Below are 24,012 nucleotides of genomic sequence, written 5' to 3'. Positions count from 1 at the left end.
GTGTTAGTTGGGAAGATTTGATGGAAGAATATCCACTAGAGCATCACAGCCATGCAGATGGACCACTGCACTGGCTTTGGGAAAGGACCTGACTTAGCACCAAGAGGCAGAGGGGATTATCAAGGTTTTGCCTGCGGTGGTTTAATCCCAAACCCATGAGGACACCTCTGTTAAGGTACCTTACAGCCACCCAGCACCAAAGCAAACCTCATTCTATTTGCTATACACAAAAATATCATTATAAGTATCTAATACACTATTTGGTTGTACATTATCAGGTAGAAAAGGCTCTTTACTCCAGGGTGGAGGATATTTTTAGTTGTTACACTATAAACTCGACCCAAGCTGGAAGGGCAAGAACCACCCTGACCACAAACTGCCTGAAGTGTGGCAGATGCCCAGCACAAACACAGGCTGGATGGAGAATGGATGGAGCAGCCTGAGGAGGACTTGGGGTACTGGGTAAGGAGAAGATCCCCATGACCCGGCTTCAGTGAGCACTTGAGCCCAGAACCCCCCCGTGTGCTGGGCTGCACCCCTAGAGTGTGAGCAGCAGCTCAGGGAGGGGATCCTGCCCCTCTGCTGTGCTCTGGGGAGACTTGAGAGCAGCTCCAGTGCCTAAAGGGGCTGCAGGAAACATGGAGAGGGGATTGGGACAAGGGCCTGGAAGGACAGGCCAAGGGGAATGGCTTGAACCTGCCAGAGGGGAGACTGAGATGAGCTCTTAGGCAGAAGCTGTTCCCTGGGAGGGTGCTGAGGCGCTGGCACAGGGTGCCCAGAGAAGCTGTGGCTGCCCCATCCCTGGCAGTGCTCAAGGCCAGGTTGGACACAGGGGCTTGGAGCAACCTGTCCAACCTGGCTTCATTCTCCAGTTTCACCTGTAGATGTCTACATACCCTCCAAATCTGGAGCAAGTGTCTGGACTAAGATCCCACCAGCGTTGCAGGGGAGCTGATGCCTGATTTGACCCTTCAGTGTGTGCTCGTTCTCTATCCTGTTGCTGTCTCCTCTCTTCCCATCCAGTGCATAAGCTTCCGTTTCCTTCTTGCCAACCTGGCACTTGGCAATAAGTCATAAAGAAGCCAATCACAGCAATTCTTTACATGATGTGCTGTTCACAGGACCAAATTCAGACACAAATGCAGAATACTACAGGCAACAAAGCTTGGCTGCAGCACAACCTCAGCATCCAAGGGAGTCACAGAGAGCATCTGCATCCAGAGATGCTGCTGCACCTCTGCGCAAAAAGCCCCTCAAATCATTGAATCATGGAAAGGTTTGGGTTGGAAAGCACCTTAGGATCATCCAGTTCCAACCCCTGCCATGGGCAGGGATGCCTCATGCTAGACCATGCTGCCCAAGGCTCTGTCCAACCTGGCCTTGAACACTGCCAGGGATGGGGCAGCCAAAGCTTCTCTGGGCACCCTGTGCCAGCACCTCAGCACCCTCATAGTAAAGAATGTCCTTATGTCCAACCTGATCTTCCCCTGTTTCAGTTTGAACCCATCACCCCTTGTCCTATCACTGCAGTCCCTGATGAAGGACACCAAGATGTGAGAAGGCAGCACCTACTGCTTTCCACTTAGGCACAAAACACTTGGAGCCCTCCAAGCAAGCGGCTGCTTCCCTGCGAATCCCCAGCAGTTAATGAACAACAGACGGCTTCATTCATGGGGCAGAGCATTCCCTAGGGATAGGGAGAGAATGGAGCAGTGACCCAGAGCATCTGGGAGCAAGTAATGAATTGTGTTTAACAGGGGGAAGCTCCTGCCACAGCACAAACAGCCCTAGTCCATCTCACTGCTTGGCAGCAACATCCAGCATGGAAAGCTGTAGGGACAACACAGAGACCACCACAAGCCAAAACACATTTACAGGAAGGAAAATAAGGGAATGGGAAGGTATTAAAAGGGAGAAGCCCTATTAATATTCCTCCTTAAACCACAATGGTCCTGATTCGAGCAGCCTGTACACAGGGATGACAACACAAGACAGCAGGAGCTGGGGATGCTCCAGGGAGCAACAGTAAAACTTCCCAGGATATTGTTTAGAGCTGGAATTGAATCAGAGCTCAGGTCTCCCTATTCTCCAACTCTGAAGAAGGCACAAGAGCTTCACATAAGGTTTTGCAGGTAACGAACAAACCCTTACAAGAAATGCAGGCAGGGAATAGGTGACAAACAGGAGGCAGCATCCTCTAGATGGTTCTGTCTCCTTGCATGTATCGCCCTGGATTGAAAAGGCCTCACTAAAACACATCAACAGCAAGGTTTCTAGATGGACTTTGCAGTGCAATTACTTGGATGGGATCAGTGAGGCTGCTGGGAGAGGCTTGATATTCCTGCCTTCCTCCTTCCTTTCCAGGTACTGTCTGCTTGCACCACGAGGGAGCAAAGGAATTGCAGTCCTTGTCCAGGATCCCATCACAGGAGATGCCAAACAAACAGAAAACAAAGAGCTTCTAATGAGTTTCCTCCTCCTCATAAAGCAACAACTGCAGGGACAACTAATTCCTGCACGCTGGAGCCCACAGCAGCGCATGGGCTGCACTGATAATGTATTCTATAATCCATTCCCCCTCCTCTCACCCATAGAGGCAGCTCTCCAAGAGACAGCAAGGGGGGGAAGATTAGCAGAGGTGCTTTCATAGCACCTCCATAGAATCATGTCCACCTCCTGTTGATGCTCCACTGCCAGGGCAGCACTCAAGGAAGCATCCTGCAGGCAGCAATTCAGGACAGGCAGCATGTCATAGTGTGAATATCTCATTTGATTCCTCTCCTTGACCTGCATCTCCAGCTCTTTACTTCCCACATGCATTTCCCAAGCAACCTGCTGCTCTCCAGGCATAAAGCTGGGACCTACTGGCCAAGAGGTTTAGCAATGAACTTCAAACCAGCTGAATCTTGTCCCTTATATTCAACCTGAACTTCTGCTTCACTTTGAGCCCATCATCCCTTGTCCTATCACTGCAGTCCCTGATGAGGAGTCCCTCTCCAGCATCCTTGTAGCCCCTTCAGACACTGGAAGCTGCTCTGAGGTCTCCACACAGCTTCTCTTCTCCAGGCTCAACAGCCCCAATGTTCTCAGCCTGGCTCCATACAGGAGGTGCTCCAGCCCCTGAGCATCCTCGTGGCCTCCTCTGGACTTCCTCCAACAGCTCCATGTCCTTATGTTGAGGACCCCAGAACTGCAGCCAGGGCTGCAAGTGGGGTCTCTACATGTAGCAGAGGGGCAGGATCCCCTCCCCGAGCTCACACTCTGGGGGTGCAACCGAGCACATGGGGGGGTTCTGGGCTCAAGCGCTCACTTAAGCTGGGTCATGGGGAGCTTCTCCTCATCCAACACCCCCAAGTCCTTCCCCTCAGGACTCAACCTCCTTTCCCTTCCCATTCACATTTACCCCAGTTCTCCCTCTGGACAGCTGATGGGACACAGGTAATGTCATGTTCCAGGACAGGGTTCTCCTGTTGCAGATCTCAAGTTTGAGCTGGCATGAAGGACATATTCCTAATGAATCCTGGAGGTCAAGGCTATAACTCAGCCAAACAGGGGAAGCCACGGCGAGGTGTTGAATGATTTAAACCATCATTCCCCACAGCCATTCCCTGGTGAAAGATGCCACCTGTTAGTGTCTGGAGCATGAGAAAATACCCCGGAATGAGCAGAATCCCAAACGGCACAGCTCCGCTCCACCAACTGTGGTAAGGAAGAAGCTGCTAACAGCTCCTCACTTGCTCCAGGGATTATGTCATAGCTCAAATTGTATTCCCAAGGAATGGGGTTATCGCATTCCCGAGGAACGTGCTGCAAGCTTCCCAGAGCTGAAAACAACCTGGGCACTGCAACAGCACAGGGCCACATGGCACAGTGCAAGGAAAGGCCCAGGGGAATGGCAAGAAGATCTGCTCCAAGGATCCCCCTCGGCCCCTTGCTTCCAGCACCTATTCCATCAGGAGAAAGGACACGGACTTCACAGGGATGGGTCCAGTAAGTGTGTTCCTCACAGGTATCATCAGGCAGCAGCATTGCTTGCTCACTCCCATCCCATCATTCCTCTACATCAGCTCCATCTAGTTAGGATCACAATGCCCGGCAGCCACAAAACCAAGCTTTGAGCATCTCCTGACAAAGACTTGTCCACTATGAACAGTTCCACACAGTCTGGGGATGCAGAACCTGCACAAAACAGCACCAGAGGGACGTGGAGCTGTTGGAATGAGTCCAGAGGAGACCATGGAGATGCTGTGAGGGCTGGAGCAGCTCTGCTCTGGAGCCAGGCTGAGAGAGCTGGGCTGGGGCAGCCTGGACAAGAGAAGGCTCCTGAAGCAGAGACCTGAGAGCAGCTCCAGTGCCTAAAGGGGCTGCAGGAAAGCTGGAGAGGGGCTTGGGACAAGGGCCAAGGGGAATGGCTTGAACCTGCCCGAGGGGAGACTGAGCTGAGCTCTTAGGCAGAAGCTGTTCCCTGTGAGGGTGCTGAGGTGCTGGCACAGGGTGCCCAGAGAAGCTGTGGCTGCCGCATCCCTGGCAGTGTTGAAGGCCAGGTTGGACACAGGGGCTTGGAGCAAGCTGCTCCAGTGGAAAGGGTCCCTGCCCATGGCAGGGGTTGGAACTGGATGGTCTTTAAGGTCCTTTCCAACACAAACTGTTCCATGAATAGGGACCTATAGGAAGAACAGCCACAAGCAGGCACCCAAGAAGGAGCAAGAACACAGGGAAACGAGTTTCTGACCCTGATGAACATCAGGCTTTGAGTAACCCCAATATATGGGTCCCTTCCAAGCACCCATCCCTTTGAACCCACATACCTCACCCCAACACCCTGTGCCAGATGCTGCAGACTTGATGCTGCACGTAGATGGACCAGGCAGCCCATGGAGAAGGACAGCTCTTTCCTTTTCCAGGGCACTCATCAGTCCCATCAAGCTACTTATCCACACCCAGATTTCCATGAAATCCATCAAAATGTGCCACCTCTGCCCATCTGTTGATGTTGTCGGAGGTCAGCCAAGAACAAAAACCAGCAGGGAACATTAAGCTCTTTAGCAGACATAGCTGGAGCCTGGATACACATCCACAGCTTTGTGTTTATTCCAGGTTAACACACACTATGGCAGCAGCTGACACTGGATACACCAATCCTGAGCTCCCTCCCTTTGGATCAGCAAGAGGGGGACAGGAACAGTCTCAACTCACCAGGCTCAGCATCACTTCCTGAGCTCACTTTGCCACCTGCATGAAGCTATGGCTGTCAGTGCAGATGCACCAGCACCAGAATTACCTTCCTCTTCACATGATCTCCCTTAATCAGCATCAGTCGAGATAATCTGTGTTAACTGAGACAGTTTAAATACCATGTCTTTGCTAAGCCAGCTCATTTTGGCTGAGGCAGGTTAGAGCATGCTCCAAGGCCCAATTCCAGTGGGGAATTGGTGCTTCCAGAGCCAGCAAACACCTACATTTCACATAGGTACAGTTATAATCCCCTTATCCTCATATTAAGGTTTGGACCTGTGGTATAGAATCACAGATGGTTTGGGCTGGAAGGGTCCTTAAAGCTTCTTCCTTATATCCACTTATATCCAAAACTTGAGGCTCTTTCATCCCACTAACATAGACTGCTGATGGACAGCCAGCCATGCTGGATCAGGTCCAGGGTCCAAACCTCTCCCTCTTACAGCAGAGCAGTCATATGTTGTCAGGTATGACCAGGTCATCAAGGAACAAAGCCTCAAACCCCTCTGAGCTATAAAGGAGCCTACAACAAAGCCCCTTTGGCCAGCTGAGATGCAAACAGCAAAGTCTGTAGCACAAAATACCTGCAACAACTGGTTTAGGTGATGCTTTTGACCACATCTACAGCACTGGGTTTGCTCTTCCCATCTCACAGGCAGCAAACACAGGGTCCACCATTGAAAGCATCTGCCTGAAGATCAGCGAGGAACAAGCAGCAGAAGTGCTTTAATAACCAAGCCTGGCTCTGAGCCTGCCCTATCAGGCCCATTTCCCCACACAAGACTTTCTCCTCCCTTCCAGTTCTTCAGGTAATTGAGATGCTTAGTTCTGTCCTTGGAAATGAGGTTGAAAGTGGCTTCAAAACTCGTTACAACAACACCAGCCAGGGCCTGTTACCCTCCACTGATGCAGCCCATGGGAGCCGGCTGGGTACCACTGGGGTGACATCCCTATAGGGTGGGAAATCCCCCTTATCCCCCCTGCTGTGGTTGGGCACTGCCAAGGGCACAAAATCCACTGGGAACCTCATTGCTGGAGCATCCCAGAAGCTGATTGATGAAGCCAAGAATAAGAGACTGGGATCCCAACAGGACAGTACTTGTACAGTGCCAAAAGGGGCTACAAGAAACCTGGAGAAGGGCTTGGGACAAGGGCCTGTAGGGACAGGCCAAGGGGAATGGCTTGAACCTGCCCAAGGGGAGACTGAGATGAGTTCTTAGGCAGAAGCTGTTCCCTGGGAGGGTGCTGAGGCGCTGGCACAGGGTGCCCAGAGAAGCTGTGGCTGCCCCATCCCTGGCAGTGCTCAAGGCCAGGATGGACACAGGGGCTTGGAGCACTCTGCTCTAGTTTTGTGGGGGTTTGGGGTCTTTGGGAGGTTGTTTTGGGGGTTTTTTTAGTGTTTTGTTATTTAAAAAACTCCCCAAACCAAACAAAACCCCCTCAAAACTTCATCATTTCCAGGCACTGACAGTAAAAATCCCACCCAGCCTTTTTCCCTCAGCTGCCACATCCAATTAGTCTCTCCAGGCCATGTGTCAGGAGAGATCTCCTAAATCTATGGGCTATTTTAATAGCAGGAGAAGCAGACTTCCAGCCCACATCTTCCCCAGTGACCTGAATGCAATGGGAGTTGCCTGGTTGGCAGAGCTGGAAGAAACAAAAACGTTCCCTGGAAGATTCCTGACATTCCTTCTGCATGTTATTTAACAGTTGAATAAGCCAAGTGATATCCTAGCACACCTCAAAGCAAGCTGCGAATACTGACCAGAGCCCCAGTTCTCCTGTGGGTGTGTCATTAATACCTTCCCAAAGAGATAAAACCACAAACGATCAAGATTACAGCATCACCCCAGTAACAGAGTCAGGAGCAAACTGGTCCTTCCTGAGCTCATGGAGTCATGGAATGGTTTGGGTTGGAAAGGAGCTTAAAGCTCACCCAGTTCCAATCCCCTGCCATGGACAGAGACACCTTCCACCAGAGCAGGTTGCTCCAAGCCCTGTCCAACTTGGCCTAAGTTTCCTTTATGGAATCTGTCCCTCTCCCATTGCAGCACATCAAGGCCATGTTTCTAAGCAGCAACTGTTCTTGCACCAGAATTCATTTCCACTTGAAAAGAGGGGAAACACGTCAATCTGACAGGCTATGAGCTGGATTAGTGCAAAGGTTTTAAGAGCTATTGACAACAAGTCCACTTCTGCTTTGGATTCAAAAGACCCTGTTGGTCCATTAAGGAACCCAGGCACTCTGCTCACATGAATATTTAAAAGAGAAAAAGCAAAGCATTAGGCAGCCAAGCAGCTCAGGATGGGCACTAACACCTTCAAGAGGAGAGGAGAGGACAAAGGAAGTGTCAGCACTCACAGAGTGGCCGGTGTCATGTCCAGGGATGGCTTTTTGAGAGGACGGAGTGAGAAAACCAAGGTCCCCTCCTGCAGCACTTAGGATGAAACCAGCCTTTCAGCAGCGTGTTCAGGTACTGACACGCAAGGGAAAGTGGATCCATATGGAATACCCATGACTAAAGAGAAGAGCCCTTCAGTTTAAAGGTAAAACTGTCTGGGAATCAGGAAGACACAGCCCATAATAAAGAACTACTACTGAAACACATCTTTCCTACCATGTACAACCAGAGAGCCCATAAAATCTGGGACCACAATGAGAAAACTAAGAGTAACAAATGTGAACTGCTCTGAAAACGAAATCCAGCTGCATATCCATATTTCCCAACCAACGCTGCTTGGCACAGGCCTTGGGGTGGAGCGAGTGGGAGCAACAGGTCACACAGAGCAAAGGAGATCTAATGCTGTTCGTGGCTCTGGAAAGAAGCTTGCAGCTTAAACTCACACACAGCAACAAGGACCAAAGCCTTTAAAACACACAGGAGCCAAAGAGCAACTCCCTAGAGAGAGAAAATCATGGAAGTAAGAGGCTTAAGTTGTATGGTAAAGTGTGGAATGAGCAGAAGGTGACCCAATCACCCAGCACCGAAAACTGCTCTGATCAAGAGCCCATGAGACAAGACAGAGTCATAGATTTAATCATAGAAGGGTTTGGGTTGGAAGGGACCTTAAAGCTCATCCAGTTCCAACCCCTGTCACAGGCAGGGACACCTTCCACTGGAGCAGCTTGCTCCAAGCCCCTGTGTCCAACCTGGCCTTGAGCACTACCAGGGATGGGGCAGCCACAGCTTCTCTGGGCACCCTATGCCAGCACCTCAGCACCCTCACAGTAAGGAACTTCTTCCTTATATCCAACCTGAACTCCCCCTGTTTCACTCTGAACCCATCACCCCTTGTCCTATCACTGCAGTCCCTGATGAAGAGTCCCTCTCCAGCATCCTTGTAGCCCCCTTCAGACACTGGAAGCTGCTCTGAGGTCTCCACACAGCTTCTCTTCTCCAGGCTCAACAGCCCCAGTGCTCTCAGCCTGACTCCATACAGGAGGTGCTTCAGCCCCTGAGCATCCTGGTAGCCTCCTCTGCACTTGCTCCAATATAAAACAAGATGCTCCCTTTAATATAGATTACAAAGCAAAGGGAAACACCAGGCTGCAGCTTTACTGCCTGTCACCAGCAGAGGTTTAACATCTTGATTTCACGCTGCTATTCTTCATTACATTTTATTACTGGGCTTTATGTTGCTATCCCAGCATTCAGGTGGGAATTAAGAGGGTTTCATTCAGGAATGTCTTTGAGACACTGAACAACCCCACAGCAGGACACTGCTTCCTCTGCTCAGGGAACATAAGCAATACTGAGAGCACCTCAGAGAGGTGCTGTGGCTTCACCACGCTAAGCTGAGCTATGCGAGTCCTTGGCCAGAGTGAGGAAGGCAGCAGGGATCCCCACAGAACATGGACAAATGAAATAAAGCAAAGGAATCAAGTCACAGGATGGCATTTCTTAAGGTACCAATAAGTCCAAGAGGCTGGGTTGTCTCAGACACACTCAAAAAGCAAAGGAAAGCACCCATTGTGCAGAGGCTTGTGATGCACTAAAGGACTTTTCCCTGTCCTGGAATAGCCCTGGTGCTGTCACTCAGAGCAGTCTTTGGAGCCACACACAAGCTGTTTCCAGCACAGGAAGGAGATTTTATCCTCTTTACAAAGGTGATGCTCTGCCCCTGACTCCAACAGGCCTGAAAGCTCCCAACTAAACACCTCAGAGCAGCTTCCAGTGTCTGAAGGGGGCTATAAGGATGCTGGAGAGGGACTCTTCATCAGGGACTGTAGCAACAGGACAAGGGGTGATGGGTTCAGATTGAAACAGGGGAAGTTCAGGTTGGAGATAAGGAAGAAGTTCTTTACTGTGAGGGTGCTGAGGCGCTGGCACAGGGTGCCCAGAGAAGCTGTGGCTGCCCCATCCCTGACAGTGCTCAAGGCCAGGTTGGACACAGGGGCTTGGAGCACCCTGCTCCAGTGGAAGGGGTCCCTGCCCGTGGCAGGGGTTGGGACTGGAGGAGATTTATGGTCTCTTCCAACCCAAACCATTCCATGATTCTAATCACAAGTGTGGCAGCAGCCACAGAATCCTCCAGGACCAGCCTCAAGTCCTGGGGCTGTTTCCAGTGTGTTTGCCATAGGGATGCTCCATCCCTAAAGTGACACAGGAATAACCCCTTACACAGACATGACTCACTCCAGGCATTATCCAGGCAGGGAAGCGGCTGTTGGGAATTACACCCAGTGGCACCTGTTTATCCAGAGGGGCCAAGCAGGGTTTGCAGAGACATAAACAAGGGTATCAAGTTCAGGATGCTTTCAACAAAGCAGCTTTCCCCACACCATGGCAATGGCATTCCTGCAACACCCTGCCCAGTCCCAGAAGGAAAGCAGTGACACTGGGAGAGTCCCCGGGGCTGCTCATCCCCTTTGGTACAGGGGGAGGAATTGTTTGGGAGCAGGGATCACTTTACTGGCATTGTATGTCCGGGATACTGAACCCCTTCAGCTCAACAAGTGTGTGTTCACATGCCCAGTCTAAACCTGCCCTGGTGCAGCTTGAGGCCGTTTCCTCTTGTCCCATCCCTTGTTCCTTGGGAGCAGAGCCCAGCCCCTCCTGGCTCCATCCTCCTCTCAGGCACTTGGAGGGAGCCATCAGGTCCCCCCTGAGCCTTCTCTTCTCCATCTGACCCTCCAGGTCCCTCAGCCCTTCCCCATCTCTCTTGTGCTCCAGGCCCTGCACCAGCTCCATTGCCCTTCTCTGGCCCCACTCCAGCCCCTCAATGTCCCTCTTGTAGTGAGGGGCCCATCACTGAACACAGGATTAAAGGTGCCCATGATTATAGGGGGTAAAATCCAAGTGTCACCCCATGAGAAGAACAAAACCAGAGGTGCCACACTGAAAGTAAGGCATCATAGGCCATTAAACCAGAAAAAGACCCAAGTTTGGGTCTTCTAAACATCGATTATTCCAGAATAATTCATTACAGAGCTATAACAATACATAAAATTGCCTCTGACTCTTCTGATAATTTATGCAAGATTAAAGTAACGCTGCGGTTGCCTTTTCCATTGCCTAATTCAGCAGTTTCTTTTCTCCTTATGAAAGCAAGACTCCAGATTTAACTGCTCTAATGCCCTTTTACAGTGGTTGGGGTAGTAAAATCTAACAGCCACTACAGCATGAGGCGGGGAAATGATGGATGGTGGAAGGTCACCGAAGGGGAGCACTGTAAAATGCCCCAGTTAATGTTGAGATAAGAGAGTAAATCTTACTTTAAAAACACATACACACACATACATATACACAGAGTAGGATCTCTGATGAGCTTGTTTCACCCTATCAAACCCCTTTGGATTCTTCTCATGATAACGGATACTTCCGCACAGAGCAACTTGTTTTCTTAATAACCAAACAAACAAGCACCTTGCAAGGAAACCATCTGAAAGCCAGCACAGAACCATGGTTTGGGTTGGAAAGGACCTTAAGATCATTCAGTTCCAACCCCTGCCATGGGCAGGGATGCCTCACACCAGACTATGGCACCCAAGGCTCTGCCCTACCTGATCTTGAGCACTGCCAGCAATGGGGCGCTTACCACTTCTATGGGCAGCCTGTGCCAGGTCCTCACCACCCTCACAGTATCAGCACCAGATTAAACTCAGCAATCAAACCATCACCAGGACACAACCAAGAAAGAGCAGAGCTTGGGTGAGAGGTTGATCTCTTCTTCAAAAAATAGAGTTCACCTCTTTTACCCCACCCAAAAAGCAGCATTTTAAGCTGTTCCACCCAGGCCCTTTGACTCAAGTCCTTGTCAATTCACAGTTGAGGCTACCAGGAGATGAACCCGAGAATGCAGGCACTGCAGTGATAGGACAAGGGGTGATGGGCTCAAACCGAAACAGGGCAAGTTCAGGTTGGAGATAAGGAAGAAGTTCTTTACTGTGAGGTTGCTGAGGCGCTGGCACAGGGTGCCCAGAGAAGCTGTGGCTGCCCCATCCCTGGCAGTGTTCAAGGCCAGGTTGGACACAGGGGCTTGGAGCACCCTGCTCCAGTGGAAGGTGTCCCTGTGCATGGCAGGGGCTGGAACTGGATGAGCTTTAAGGTCCCTTCCAACCCAAACCATTCCATGATCCTAAGACAGCTGGAACCACGCTGGACCTTCTCAACACAGTTCCTGAGCTGGATCTTCCCTACCACGTAGCTGCTGCTCTCCTACAACCAGAAGCCCCATCACACAGCAGCACTGCACCATTCAGTAACAGCAGTTACTGACTTCTTTTCCAGCAGAGCATTTTGCTTTTCCCCAAGCTCCCAACAAGGTCCCAACACACCCCAGTGTGTTTGTTTTACCACAGAGACCTCATAAAACCCAGTTTGGGAATGCTCCTCAAGGAAAACATGAAGTTGTATGTCACATCCCACCCACAAACAAAGGGTTGCCTGGGGACAACCTGTCTCACCCAAGAACAAGATATCCCAGGACACATAAATGTGCAGTGAGCAATACAGGAGTTACCAGCCCACACTAAGGCTCCAAGCATCCTCCTGCCCTTTTCCACCAGAGAGCCCCTAAGGGCAGATTTAAGGGCTTTCAACATGTGGGATCAGCTTTGAGAACAGATCCTACTGGACTCACAGTCCAGTCTGTGCACCCCTTCCTAGATACACAACAGCCCCAAGTGTGACCCAAACTAGAAGTCTGCCAAAACCCACACACATATGGGTGATGGAGAGGCATAAAGGAGGCACTGGTGAGGCTGCACCTCAAATCCTGGGTTCAGTTCTGGGCCCCTCATTACAAGAGGGACATTGAGGTGCTGGAGTGGGGCCAGAGAAGGGCAATAGAGCTGATGCAGGGCCTGGAGCGCAAGAGAGATGGGGAAGGGCTGAGGGCCCTGGGTGGTCAGATGGAGAAGAGAAGGCTCAGGGGGGACCTGATGACTCCCTACAAGTGCCTGAGAGGAGGATGGAGCCAGGAGGGGCTGGGCTCTGCTCCCAAGGAACAAGGGACGGGACAAGAGGAAACGGCCTCAAGCTGCAGCAGGGCAGGTTTAGATGGAGCTGAGGAACAATTCCTGCCCCAGAGGGTGCTCAGGCATTGGAACAGGCTGCCCAGGGCAGGGCTGCAGTGACCGTCCCTGCAAGTGTTCACACCCCATGGAGACGAGGCCTCAGTGCCATGGGTTAGTGGTGGCCTTGGCAGTGCTGGGAATGGTTGGACTGGATGAGCTTAAAGGGCTTTTCCACCCTGGTTGATTCCATGATTCTTTCTAACATTCCTCAAACTCCCATTTCCTGGCAGCAAAAGCAGAATTCCTATTGCCAACTGAAGTAAAAAGCATTTCCCATCCTTTAGACTGAAGCAGAAGCTTAAAACAGCAAAAGCTGCTGCTGCAGCAAGAGTTTTGTAGGACTCCTGAGATGTCAGGTCCACAAAGCACTTACCCCAGGTGCACTTACACATCTGGTGTGTGTTCTGAGGGGTGTTACTCATTCCTATCGCTGTGCAGAGCACACCAAGTGAACAGGGAAGTCCTCGACTGAGCCGCTTCTAACTCAGCTCCGCAGCAAGAGAGGAATTATTGGATGAAGCTTGTGAGCTGTTATTAGGAATAATCAAATGGGAAGTGTGTGCAAAAGAATACTAGGGAAAACAGCATTGGAAATAGGGATTTGGGGAAGAAAAGGAAGCAGAAAGCAGAACAGAGAAACCCACCTAGTTTTTACAAGGCGCAGATGCTGAGGTGGGATTTAGGCAGACCCTACAGTGCTGCAGAGGATGCTCCTATCATCACAGCACAGGAAACAGCAGTGATTGTAACTGTGACTGTGCAGGGGCTATCTCCAGTCAGTGTGGGTATTACATGAAGAGAAACAGCAAGAGGAGGAAACAAAACAGGAAAAGAGACTCACTGTCGAGCTGCAGGTTACAGAAGTCACACTTCTTTTAAGCACCTTAAATGCCTGCTTTTATTTCCCTTATTTTACTTTAAGAACCCAAGCAAAGTCAACCAAGGGGTTAAGAAGCAGCAGGACTGAAACTCAGCACAATTCAGAGCAGCAGCAGAAGCCAGACAGGTTAAAAATGGGTTGAAAAGCTGCACTATGAGCATCCACACGAAGACAAACCCATTCACACAGGGGACAAGTGAGGCACCAACCCAGCTCTGAAATCACAAGTGAGTTTTGCAGTGTTCAACCACTACAGACAATAAAATAGCCCAAATAGCATAGAAATCACACAGCATGCACACATAAACCTGCTCTAGGAAGGTGTCCCTGCCCATGGCAGGGCAATGGAACTGGATGAGCTTTAAGGTCCCTTCCAACACAAACCATTCCATGATTGTATGATATGCCACTGCCTGCTGCTCCCCACATCCTCATCACTTAATCCCCACCATTACACTGGCAGGGATCTACCCACAGGTCTCACACCCATGCAAGGAGCACCCCACAGTCATCTTGATGTAGTGTGAGGCATCCCTGCCTACAGCAGGGAGTTAGAACTGGATGATCTTAAGGTCCTTTCTGACCCAAACCACTCTCTGATTCTATGATCCAGAGGCACTCTATCACCTTCAGATCACATCTCTGATGCATTCCACTCTGGATGCTCTCCCTGTTGCAGTCACTATTTAACCTGACCCCAAACCCAACCACCGAAGCACTTGAGCTCGCTGCAGAGCAAGCTGTCTACATGGTGACACCTCCTCGCTTAGCAAAGCTGACTTCCCCTGCTTCAAGCAGCCTGTTAAAAGACAGCTCTGCAAAGAGAATCCCCGTTGCTGGCTGGCTGCCTGCAGCTCCTCTTGCAGCTTTGGGACAAGTCACCTGTAAATGCCAAGTGAAGCCAGAAACCCAAAACCACTGCTTACGAACACAGACGTAACACTGGGGCTGGGCTCAGGCCAAGAATGTGAACTTTTCCCAGGGACTGCGAAGGAGTGAGCAGCCCCTTGGCACAGGCACTGCACCCCTGGATCCCAAGGACATGCCACAGAAGTGAGAAGGGAGACTTGACAACATAATGATTTACAGGCAAGGTCACAGCTACGTGTGACACCGTGATGCTGTTCCACTTGTGGGCCTTGGCTGTTCAAGCTGCAAAGGGTCCACATAAGCTTTGTGATGGAGCCCATATTCTGCACCCCTAGAGTGTGAGCAGGAGGTAGAAAGAGGGGATTCTCCCCCTCTACTCTTGTGAGACCCCACTTGGAGCACTGGGTGCAGTTCCGGTGTCCTCATCATAAGAAGGACATGGAGCTGTTGGAGCAAGTCCACAGGAGGCCACAAGGATGAGCAGGGGCTGGAGCAGCTCCTGTATGGAGCCAGGCTGAGAACATTGGGGCTGTTGAGCCTGGAGAAGAGAAGCTGTGTGGAGATCTCAGAGCAGCTTCCAGTGTCTGAAGGGGGCTACAGGGGTGCTGGAGAGGGACTCTTCATCAGTGACTGCAGTGATAGGACAAGGGGTGATGGGTTCAGACTGAAACAGGGGAAGTTCAGGTTGGAGATAAGGAATAAATTCTTTACTATGAGGGTGCTGAGACGCTGGCACAGGGTGCCCAGAGAAGCTGTGGCTGCCCCATCCCTGGCAGTGTTCAAGGCCAGGTTGGACACAGGGGCTTGGAGCACCCTGCTCCAGTGGAAGTGTCCCTGCCCATGGCAGGGGTTGGAGCTGGATGAGCTTTAAGGCCCCTTCCAACACAAACCAGTCTGGGATTCTCTAAGTTAGGAAGAACCTGCTCAGACAGACTGATGATGGAGCAGAGAACAAACATGACACACTCCAAGGGGGCCTGAGCTGTGTGCATGAGACAAGGGTGTCCTTTGAGGGCAGCATTGCCAACACCAACTCCTTCTAATAAGCTGTAACAGAGACGCTGCAGCAGCTTAACTCAGCTGTAAAGCGATCTGAGATGTCAGCTCCCAAACAGCAGCAACACCTTGTGCAATCCCCTTACTAAACCCAGAAATCCAAAGCACAGAATACACCTTAAACCAAAAAGGAATCAAGAAGTGTCCCAACAGGAATCTTCCCGTTCTAAATACTTCACAGCCTTCACTTTAGAAGGGAAAACAAAATAGGAGAGGGAATAAAATCCATTCCCAAAGCTGCCAGAGGGATCCAACCAGCCAATGTCAATAAAATTAACAGCAGCTGAGCATTCACATGCCGGCCATAATTTACTCCTCAGCCTTTACACCCAGTTTACTTTCTGCACTCGCCTGGGCACGAGTGATGTAAACCAGCTCCTTCCACTTCTGGTGCCAGGATTTGGCCAAGCAAGCTCCCCCTGTCCATCCCAACTCCTTGTGCTGGGCAGGAAGAAAGAGAAAGAAGAGTTTAGGGCATTTTTTAGGTGACCATCGCTGTGACTGACATTAAAGAGGTGCAGGAAGTCTTCTGCAGGGTGAAGCGTGTCTTAGGAATCCCGATTGAATTCCTCCCTGGAAAGAAGCAAATATAAACAGGATTTCCTTCTATTCAGCACATACAGAGAAGTCAGTTTCAGTGCCTGTGGTGGCAACAGAGGGGACAAGCAGGAAGCTGGTAATGGGAACTGCTGCCTTTGCTCAATCTGGAGCATGAGAAAGGCAATGGGAAGTAGGAAAGGAATATTGCAAAGTAGCAGCAATATAAAATCAGCCTCCTAACTGTGTATGGGAATGAACTGAAACAGGGGAGATTTAAGTGGGATATAAGGCAGCAGTTCTTCCCTGTGAGGGTGCTGAGGTGCTGGCACAGGGTGCCCAGAGGAGCTGTGGCTGCCCCATCCCTGGCAGTGTCCAAGGCCAGGTTGGACACAGGAGCTTGGAGCAAGTGGAAAGTGTCCCTGTCTATGGCAGGGCTTGGAATAGAGTGAGCTTTAAGGTCCCTTCCAACCCAAACCATTCCATGGTTCTGACTCCAAGAAGCAGCTCAAGGGGGAGGGGGAGTCCTGATTTCTCCCCTACAAGTGCCTGAGAGGAGGATGGAGCCAGGAGGGGTTGGGCTCTGCTCCCAAGGAACAAGGGATGGGACAAGAGGAAACAGCCTCAAGCTGCACCAGGGCAGGTTTAGATGGAGCTGAGGAACAATTCCTTCCCCACAGGGTGCTGAGGCATTAGAACAGGCTGCCCAGGGCAGGGCTGCAGGCACCAGCCCTGCAAGTGTTCACACACTGTGGAGATGAGGCCTCACTGCCATGGGTTAGGGGTGGCCTTGGCAGTGCTGGGAATGGTTGGACTGGATGAGCTTAAAGCTCTTTTCCACTCTGGCTGATTCCATGAGCAGTTTCTGTGCCACACATTCAGGTGCTGCTCTTGCACTGAACCAAGCCCCAAATGATTTAACAAACCAATACACAACAAGCAAAGGTCCCTGGAGAAATCTGCCTCTTGCTCCCTCCTCCTCCTGCTTCCAGCCAGCTTGTGCCTAAGCAATCCCAGCCCCAGGGCTGAGCAGTCCTTCCTGCAATGGGGATATTCCAGAGGGGAAAAGCCACAGAGGAGCTTCTTGCTGGCATCCTTGTAATATCCTGTATTCCCCCAGGGCAAGGAGGGTTTCAGAGCCCACCCTCAGCTGAACAATGCACTCTGGAATTAAATTAAAGCCATTATCTCTTGTGCCAAAGCAATTGCTTCCAGCATCTATCCTGCAGCCCTTTACACCTTCAGGCTCTTCCCTGTTTCCTCCTGTTTATGCTCTTGCAAATTCAATTGCTGATAATCTGAACCCCCCCTCCCTTCTCCAAGTAAAAGAATGAGCACACCTTGTCCGAGGGAAATTGATTCTCTTTTTGCTTGAACCAGGCGATTGCCACGTTTTATATACTCTGGTCTTGGTGATCATTAGTAATTCAATTTTCTTTTTATTAGCCCCCTTATCTGCTGAGCAATAGAGTGGCAGAACTGACCTCTTCTGCACGGGGAAATGTTTCAAATCTTCTCCCTGATTAATTTTGCCAGTTAAGGCAAAGAGGAGAGAAATGGCCCAGCTCTTAAGCATCACAATGAATAAAGCTTAATGTTGATTGTGATGGAATTTGGAATGCCAAGGAAATTGATTGAACGCAGCAATTACACTGCAATAGTAACTCAAGGGAAATGGGATAGTTTTCTCCTGGCCATAGGCTTTTGGTTATTTAAAACAATCCAATTTGCAAGGATAATTATATATTAGTGTTTTATCTGCCACTTGAAATGAACATGGGAGTTTTGATACTGGCCCAGCATTAGCAGGTTATTGCTGCAAATTACTTGATATCTGCTTTCTTTCACATAAAGACGAAATTAGGCCATCAATAACCAGCAAAAGGTGGACTGGGGAGATGCGAGGGGCACGAGTGCCCTCTGCAGGGCTACGGGGAAGGAAGGGACGCACCAGAGGCTCCCCAAAATCCCCAGTATTCCTGCTTGGAGTGAAGCATACAGAAACCGCTCCGGTGCTGGACACGCAGCGAGCAGGCGTGATGCGGATCCCCATCCACAGAGCTGCTACATCTTTGCCATTAAAGGAAATTAAGACAAAATCATCTTCATTTAAGCACTTCTAGTTTTCTTCCTAGAGAAAAAGCCCTGGGAATAAGAAATGACAGCGTTGTCATGCGGAATTCCCACTGGATGAACACTTACAGCACAGTGGCGATGCACAAGAGCTGCAGCAGCCAAAGGAGGGCAATGGCATTGATTTTTAGGAAGGGTAAGGAAAGGTTCACAACTGCAAACCCTCAACTGTCTGCCCTTAAAAACAAGAGTTGAGAGCCTCATCCTGCATGATGTCAAACAGGCACCAGTTAGAGCCAGGAATAAAAAGCTGTTGGAAAAGAGAGGGATCCCTGCATCCACGCTGCTGGTACAGGTGTTGGAGTACAGGAGGAAGAGGCACATCCTGCTGGCTGAGTCAAAGCATCCTTAAAAGTTGGTATTTTCATTTAAAACCAGTAATAAAAAGGTCACATCCTGATCATAGCTTAGGAATAACCCCATCTCCAGTTTAGAGGAAGCAGATAAAGGCTGCCCTAGTGAATGGGAAGCACATGGCCAAACAGCACAACAGGAACCGGTATCATCCCAACGCAGGCACCAAGATCTGGTTACACTGACAATCCCCTCTACCAAATAAGCCCCAGGAAACCAATTCAGGAGAGCCATTTGCCTGTAGACAACAGAATTCCAACATAGCCTCACTGCAATGACAGAAGAGGAGTCCAATATTTATTCTCCACATCAAATCCTTTGGCTCAGATGCCAAAAGAAAGGGGTTGGGAAATTGCATCCATGGAAATTCCACCCACATCTTAATTATAGGCTGGCCTCCCCTTACTTCTTGCATCCAGAAAGGCAGATTGTATCTCAGGAGCTCTCCAGTATGAAAGCAGAGCCCAGCAACAACCCCAGTGGGACTGCTACACATAAACAGGGGAATTTAAAGTTCAGGCTGTAAAAGGAATTCCAATTATGGGAAATCATTGGAAAGTAAATGAAAATACATGTTTGAAAAAAGAAATATAAAAAACAGGATACAAGGAACCCTGAGAGAGGCATTGGACAAGGGCCTGTAGGGACAGGCCAAGGGGAATGGCTTTAACCTGCCCGAAGGGAGACTGAGATGGGCTCTTAGGCAGAAGCTGTTCCCTGGGAGGGTGCTGAGGCGCTGGCACAGGGTGCCCAGAGAAGCTGTGGCTGCCCCATCCCTGGCAGTGTTCAAGGCCAGGCTGGACACAGGGGCTTGGAGCAACCTGCTCTATGGAAGGGGTCCCTGCCCATGGCAGGGGGTTGTAATTGGATGAGCTTTAATCTCCCTTCGAACACAAACCATTCCATGATGCTATGAAGTCACAGTTAACTTCAGGTTGTATTTAAACAGGGTGTATCTCTAAGCAACAGTGACACTAGTGTCCTGAGAACAATATTCAGGAGCCTGATGATCTTTTTTGGATCAGCTTTTCAGAGAATGCCATGGTTTGGAAGGGACCTTAAAGCTCCTCCAGTTCCAGTCCCCTCCCAGGGCAGGGATACCTTCCACTAGAGCAGCTTGCTCCAAGCCCCATCCAACCTGGCCTTAAATATCCTTCCCTGGATACGGAGAGAAGCAACCACTGTCTTTTATCCCTCTTGTGCCAGATCCCTGATTCAGACCCAAACTGTTTTGCCTACACCAGACAACACAATCTCATCTGCACCTTATATGGATAAATATATGTATGAAGGCTGATATCTGCAGGTGCTGGATGAAGCAGATCCTGTGCAGAAGTCAGTTCAAAGAAGGGAAGGTCAGTGGCTTCATCAGGTTCAGGTCCATACCCAAAGCAGGGACACGTTACCTGAGTGGAGTCACAACTCCCCCCAGCAAAGCAATTACTTCTAAGTTCCCCTTCCCTCCAAAAAGAGCCTAAAAAGTTAAATAGGAAGAAAAAGTAGAAAAAAGGAGAATTTTTTAATATTAATGGCACATTAATATTAAGCACAATGTGGTCAAGAAGTCCAACATCTAAAGGCTGTTTCCTCAACGTTCATTTGGCTCCAGTGAGCAACAGAACATGTTCTATTCCTCTTTGCTTTGGTCACGCACTTGAGCTCCTCCTGTACACATGTTCCACCCCAGCTTAAAATACCTGGGTGAGTAGAGCATGACTGCATTAGAAATGCTTCACTGCTCTCTGATCCCATCAGAACAACTTCCATTTAGGACATTCCCCAGTTCCTGAGTGGTTACTAAATGTTCACCTTGATCAAAGGAGTATTTTGGGGTTAAGCTGATAATAGCTGCAGGTGTAACACTCATCATGGGAGCAGCACAAATGATCCCAAGAGAACTGCTACCACTTTGCCATTTCCCATTATCCCTCTAAGGATCACTGATCCTTAACTGAAACCACAGTGAATGCCACAGAGGGAAATGCTTCTGAATACAAAGCATCAGGAAACACCACTTTGAAAGCGAGTCTCAGCAGTGGCTGGAAATGCTGACATCAAAGAGGTCCAGGTGGGTCCAAAAAGGGAATGGGATCGACAGGAGATGGACAAGCCTTTGTGCTACACACTTGAGAAAGGCAGGAATTCAGTATGTGCTTGTGCTACATATCCCAAAAGCCTGTTTAACAGGACAAACAGGAAAACAGCAAAGCTGGGAAGGAAGCAGCTGACCCAGCTTCTTGCAGCAACACTCAGTGCATGAAGCATTGCACGCTCCTCCCCAGGCTTCCTCCCATCCTCAGCCCTGACACGTGTAGTTTGCATCCCAGAGTGGGATCTTGGGAATGCAGCATTGCTGGATGCTCACTCACCACACTGCCATGAGAGCCCAGCGGATCCAAGCTCCAGCATGACCACATCCATGCATGGAATCACAAGCCTGGCTCCAGCGCCTAAAGGGGCTACAGGAAACCTGGAGAGGGGCAACATTTTCAATTCACCATCTAAGGCATCAGTGTCTATTCTCCCACTGGCACAGAGAGGCACAGGGAAAAGAAGGATTTGTGGCACTTAGGAAGTGAGTAGGAGCAGTCTCCCACATGCACACGCACATATAGGCACAGGAAAAGGCAGGAATGGCACTTGTGCTTTTAGTGCTTATAAGAACCAAAGACAGATTTTAACAGCAGCTACAGCAGTTTGCAAAGAAAAAGAGCCACTTCCAAACCTATATCCCATTTTTTCCCTAAACTTCCTTATTTACCACCTTTACTTTGAGCAAAGCCAGGAGCACAACTTGATTTCTACTCTGTCTGCATATTTTCAGCCCTATGCTGTTTAAAACCAAACATCTTTTCAGGATGGGAACAATACCTTCAATCATGGAATGAGGATTTGGAATACATTCCCAAAAAAAATAGGCTTTTGGCAGCTGCACTGGAAGGCTCCTGGGGAGCAGAAGATTTGGATCCATTTTGTACATTCTTAACCTATATGCAGCTTCCCTTGGTTGGGCACAGTGTGACTGACAGCGTCCACAAAGCAGAGATGCTTGCCAAGTGAAGTGAGCTCCTATTGGTGCTGGAGCCTTCCCAAGGGAGCAGCTTTGGTTGTGACCTCCTCAGTGACACACACAGCTGAGCAAACTCCACGGAGCAGCACAAATCCAGGTGTAAACATGGAGCTGCATGCAGCACAAGGATCAGGTTTAACCTCAGGTGTGTTCCTGGATCATCCAAACACCTCCTATCCCTATAAGCAGCAGGGAAACTCCATCTCCTCACACATAAAATGCTGTTGCAACCCCAAATTTCTTTGTCTACAGAACTGCTCATATCAGGCTCTCAGCAAGCACCAAGCCCTTTATAAAGGAGCTTTACAGCATAAAGATTCATTCATGTATTGGTCATACCATACTAGAGAAAGGTCCCCCCAAGTACTTTGTAAGGCTTGAGTCCTCAATTCACCCACAATAAGGAGTGGGCAGTTCTTGGGATGTTGAAGAGCTGCATTCCCCACCCCACACATCACCATCACCTAAGGAGGATAAGCCTTGTTGCCCCCACATCACTGTCACAGCTGGATCTGGCCACATGTTGTGTTCACCACATCTGGTTTCAGGTATCACAGAAGGGCAACCACAGTGCAAATGTGCCCAAGACTTCCAACCATACGTGCTGCCTTCACACACTGCATGACAGCTTCCAACAGAGTGTCTGGAGGTGTCTCTCCAGGCACCAAAGGGTTTGAAGACATCTTTAAACAGAGGAAGATTCAGCCCCAAAGCCAAAGGACTCCTCGAATGCTGGACCATCAACTCAACTGCACAAGTGTACATCTTAATTCTCCTTCCCCTGCCTGCCTCCTAAATCCAGATCCAAAATTCTCCTCCCAGCATCTCGCCACCCCTCCAAACCCTCTTTAAACACACACAGGAAAAGGAAACTCCTTCTCCTCCTACAGAAAGCTTTTCCCTTTCCTGATCCTTCTTCCCCATTCTTCTTTCCATCCATCTAAAGACAGCAACATCACAACGCAGCTCTTCGAACACAAATTGCCTGTGACAATGTCACCACTGAACAGCAGAACCAGGAACATCACAGAAACGTGTCACACACACATAGGCGCAGCTCTTTGAGTCCCTCATTTCAGCTCTGACCATTGCCAAGCCAAGGCAGCAGGACACAGCCACAAACTAAAACCCAATGGATCTGGTTTTCCTCTAATTATTGCTATTTTAGGCAAATCACTACATGCCTGTAGCAACAGCACTGAGATATGGGTGCATTAGGTAAGTCCATAGCTCCTAGAAGAGCACCTCATTGCATGGACAAGCCTTTGCCCCATGCAACACATATTAGCCTTACAAATATATTACTGCCCTTGCCATCCTCTTCCTTCCTATTTGATGCCAAGTCCAGCAAAACCACACTGACACAGCTTTCAAAAGGCCTTGTCTGGAGATGTCAAAGCACAACACCTCTCTGGGGTGAGGCAGAAGCCTTACACCAGCCAAACATCACCTCAGTGTTTCCTCCAGGACAACCAACAGCAAATATACACCTCCTGGAGGACTCCATAACTCAATTCCAAACCAAAAGCTTCCCCTGGAATTGCTTCACCAGCACACACAGCAAACACCGTCATCCCTTGGGATGGCTGGTCCTACCTTCCTTGGTGGAGACCTGCATCCTGGTGGCTGGCAGCCTGCAGAGCCTGTGCTTGGTGATGTGCACCAGGCCCCTGGGTGAGGAACGCTTTGATGTCACAGTAGGTTTGCCCCTCAAGGAGTTCTTCTTCCTGGGGTGGAAGTGGCTCCTCAGAGGCGTGGTGGGTGGAAAGCTGCTCTTCTTATCTGTTGGGGAGCTGTGAAGGGAACACCACAGAGTTAGAAGAGAGTAAAGAGGTGACCAAAACCCATTCTAGAGCTGAGAAGAGAAGCTCCTGTCACTGAGCCCCTCACTGCTCCCAGACCAAGGGGGGGTAAGAAATATTGACCAGAGAATTGCAAGTAATAAAGCAAGTGAGGAGTCCCTTGCAAAGCACAGATGGAGAATGAGGGATCTGACAGCACAATTCCACCATTCCCTTCTGCTTTCTGCTCAACAGATGTAGGAGAGGATAGAATCATAGAATGGTTTCGACTGGAAAAGCCCTTTAAGCCCATCAAGTCCAACCATTCCCCAGCACTGCCAAGGCCACCACTAACCCATGGCACTGAGGCCTCATCTCCAACAGTGTGAACACTTGCAGGGACAGTGACGGCAGCCCTGCCCTGGGCAGCCTGTTCCAATGCCTGAGCACCCTCTGGGGCAGGAATTGTTCCTCAGCTCCATCTAAACCTGCCCTGGTGCAGCTTGAGGCCGTTTCCTCTTGTCCCATCCCTTGTTCCTTGGGAGCAGAGCCCAGCCCCTCCTGGCTCCATCCTCCT

At 49.9% G+C, this 24,012-nt stretch overlaps 1 protein-coding gene across 1 annotated transcript in view; it reads right to left on the bottom strand.

Annotated features, from left to right (window-relative positions):
* ZC3H3 (zinc finger CCCH-type containing 3) overlaps positions 1-24,012 on the bottom strand; it is a 150,991-nt gene that overhangs the window by 119,877 nt on the left and 7,102 nt on the right. The window contains exon 3 of the mRNA XM_034062216.1: positions 23,251-23,447. Within this exon, the coding sequence (XP_033918107.1) occupies positions 23,251-23,447 (197 nt within the window). The remainder of the gene's footprint in view (positions 1-23,250; positions 23,448-24,012) is intronic.

The sequence above is a fragment of the Melopsittacus undulatus genome, chromosome 1 (assembly GCF_012275295.1).
Source record: "Melopsittacus undulatus isolate bMelUnd1 chromosome 1, bMelUnd1.mat.Z, whole genome shotgun sequence".
NCBI classification, from domain to species: domain Eukaryota; kingdom Metazoa; phylum Chordata; class Aves; order Psittaciformes; family Psittaculidae; genus Melopsittacus; species Melopsittacus undulatus.
Note: the sequence above shows the minus strand (reverse complement) of the source record. Positions and strands in the feature narration are given on the sequence as shown.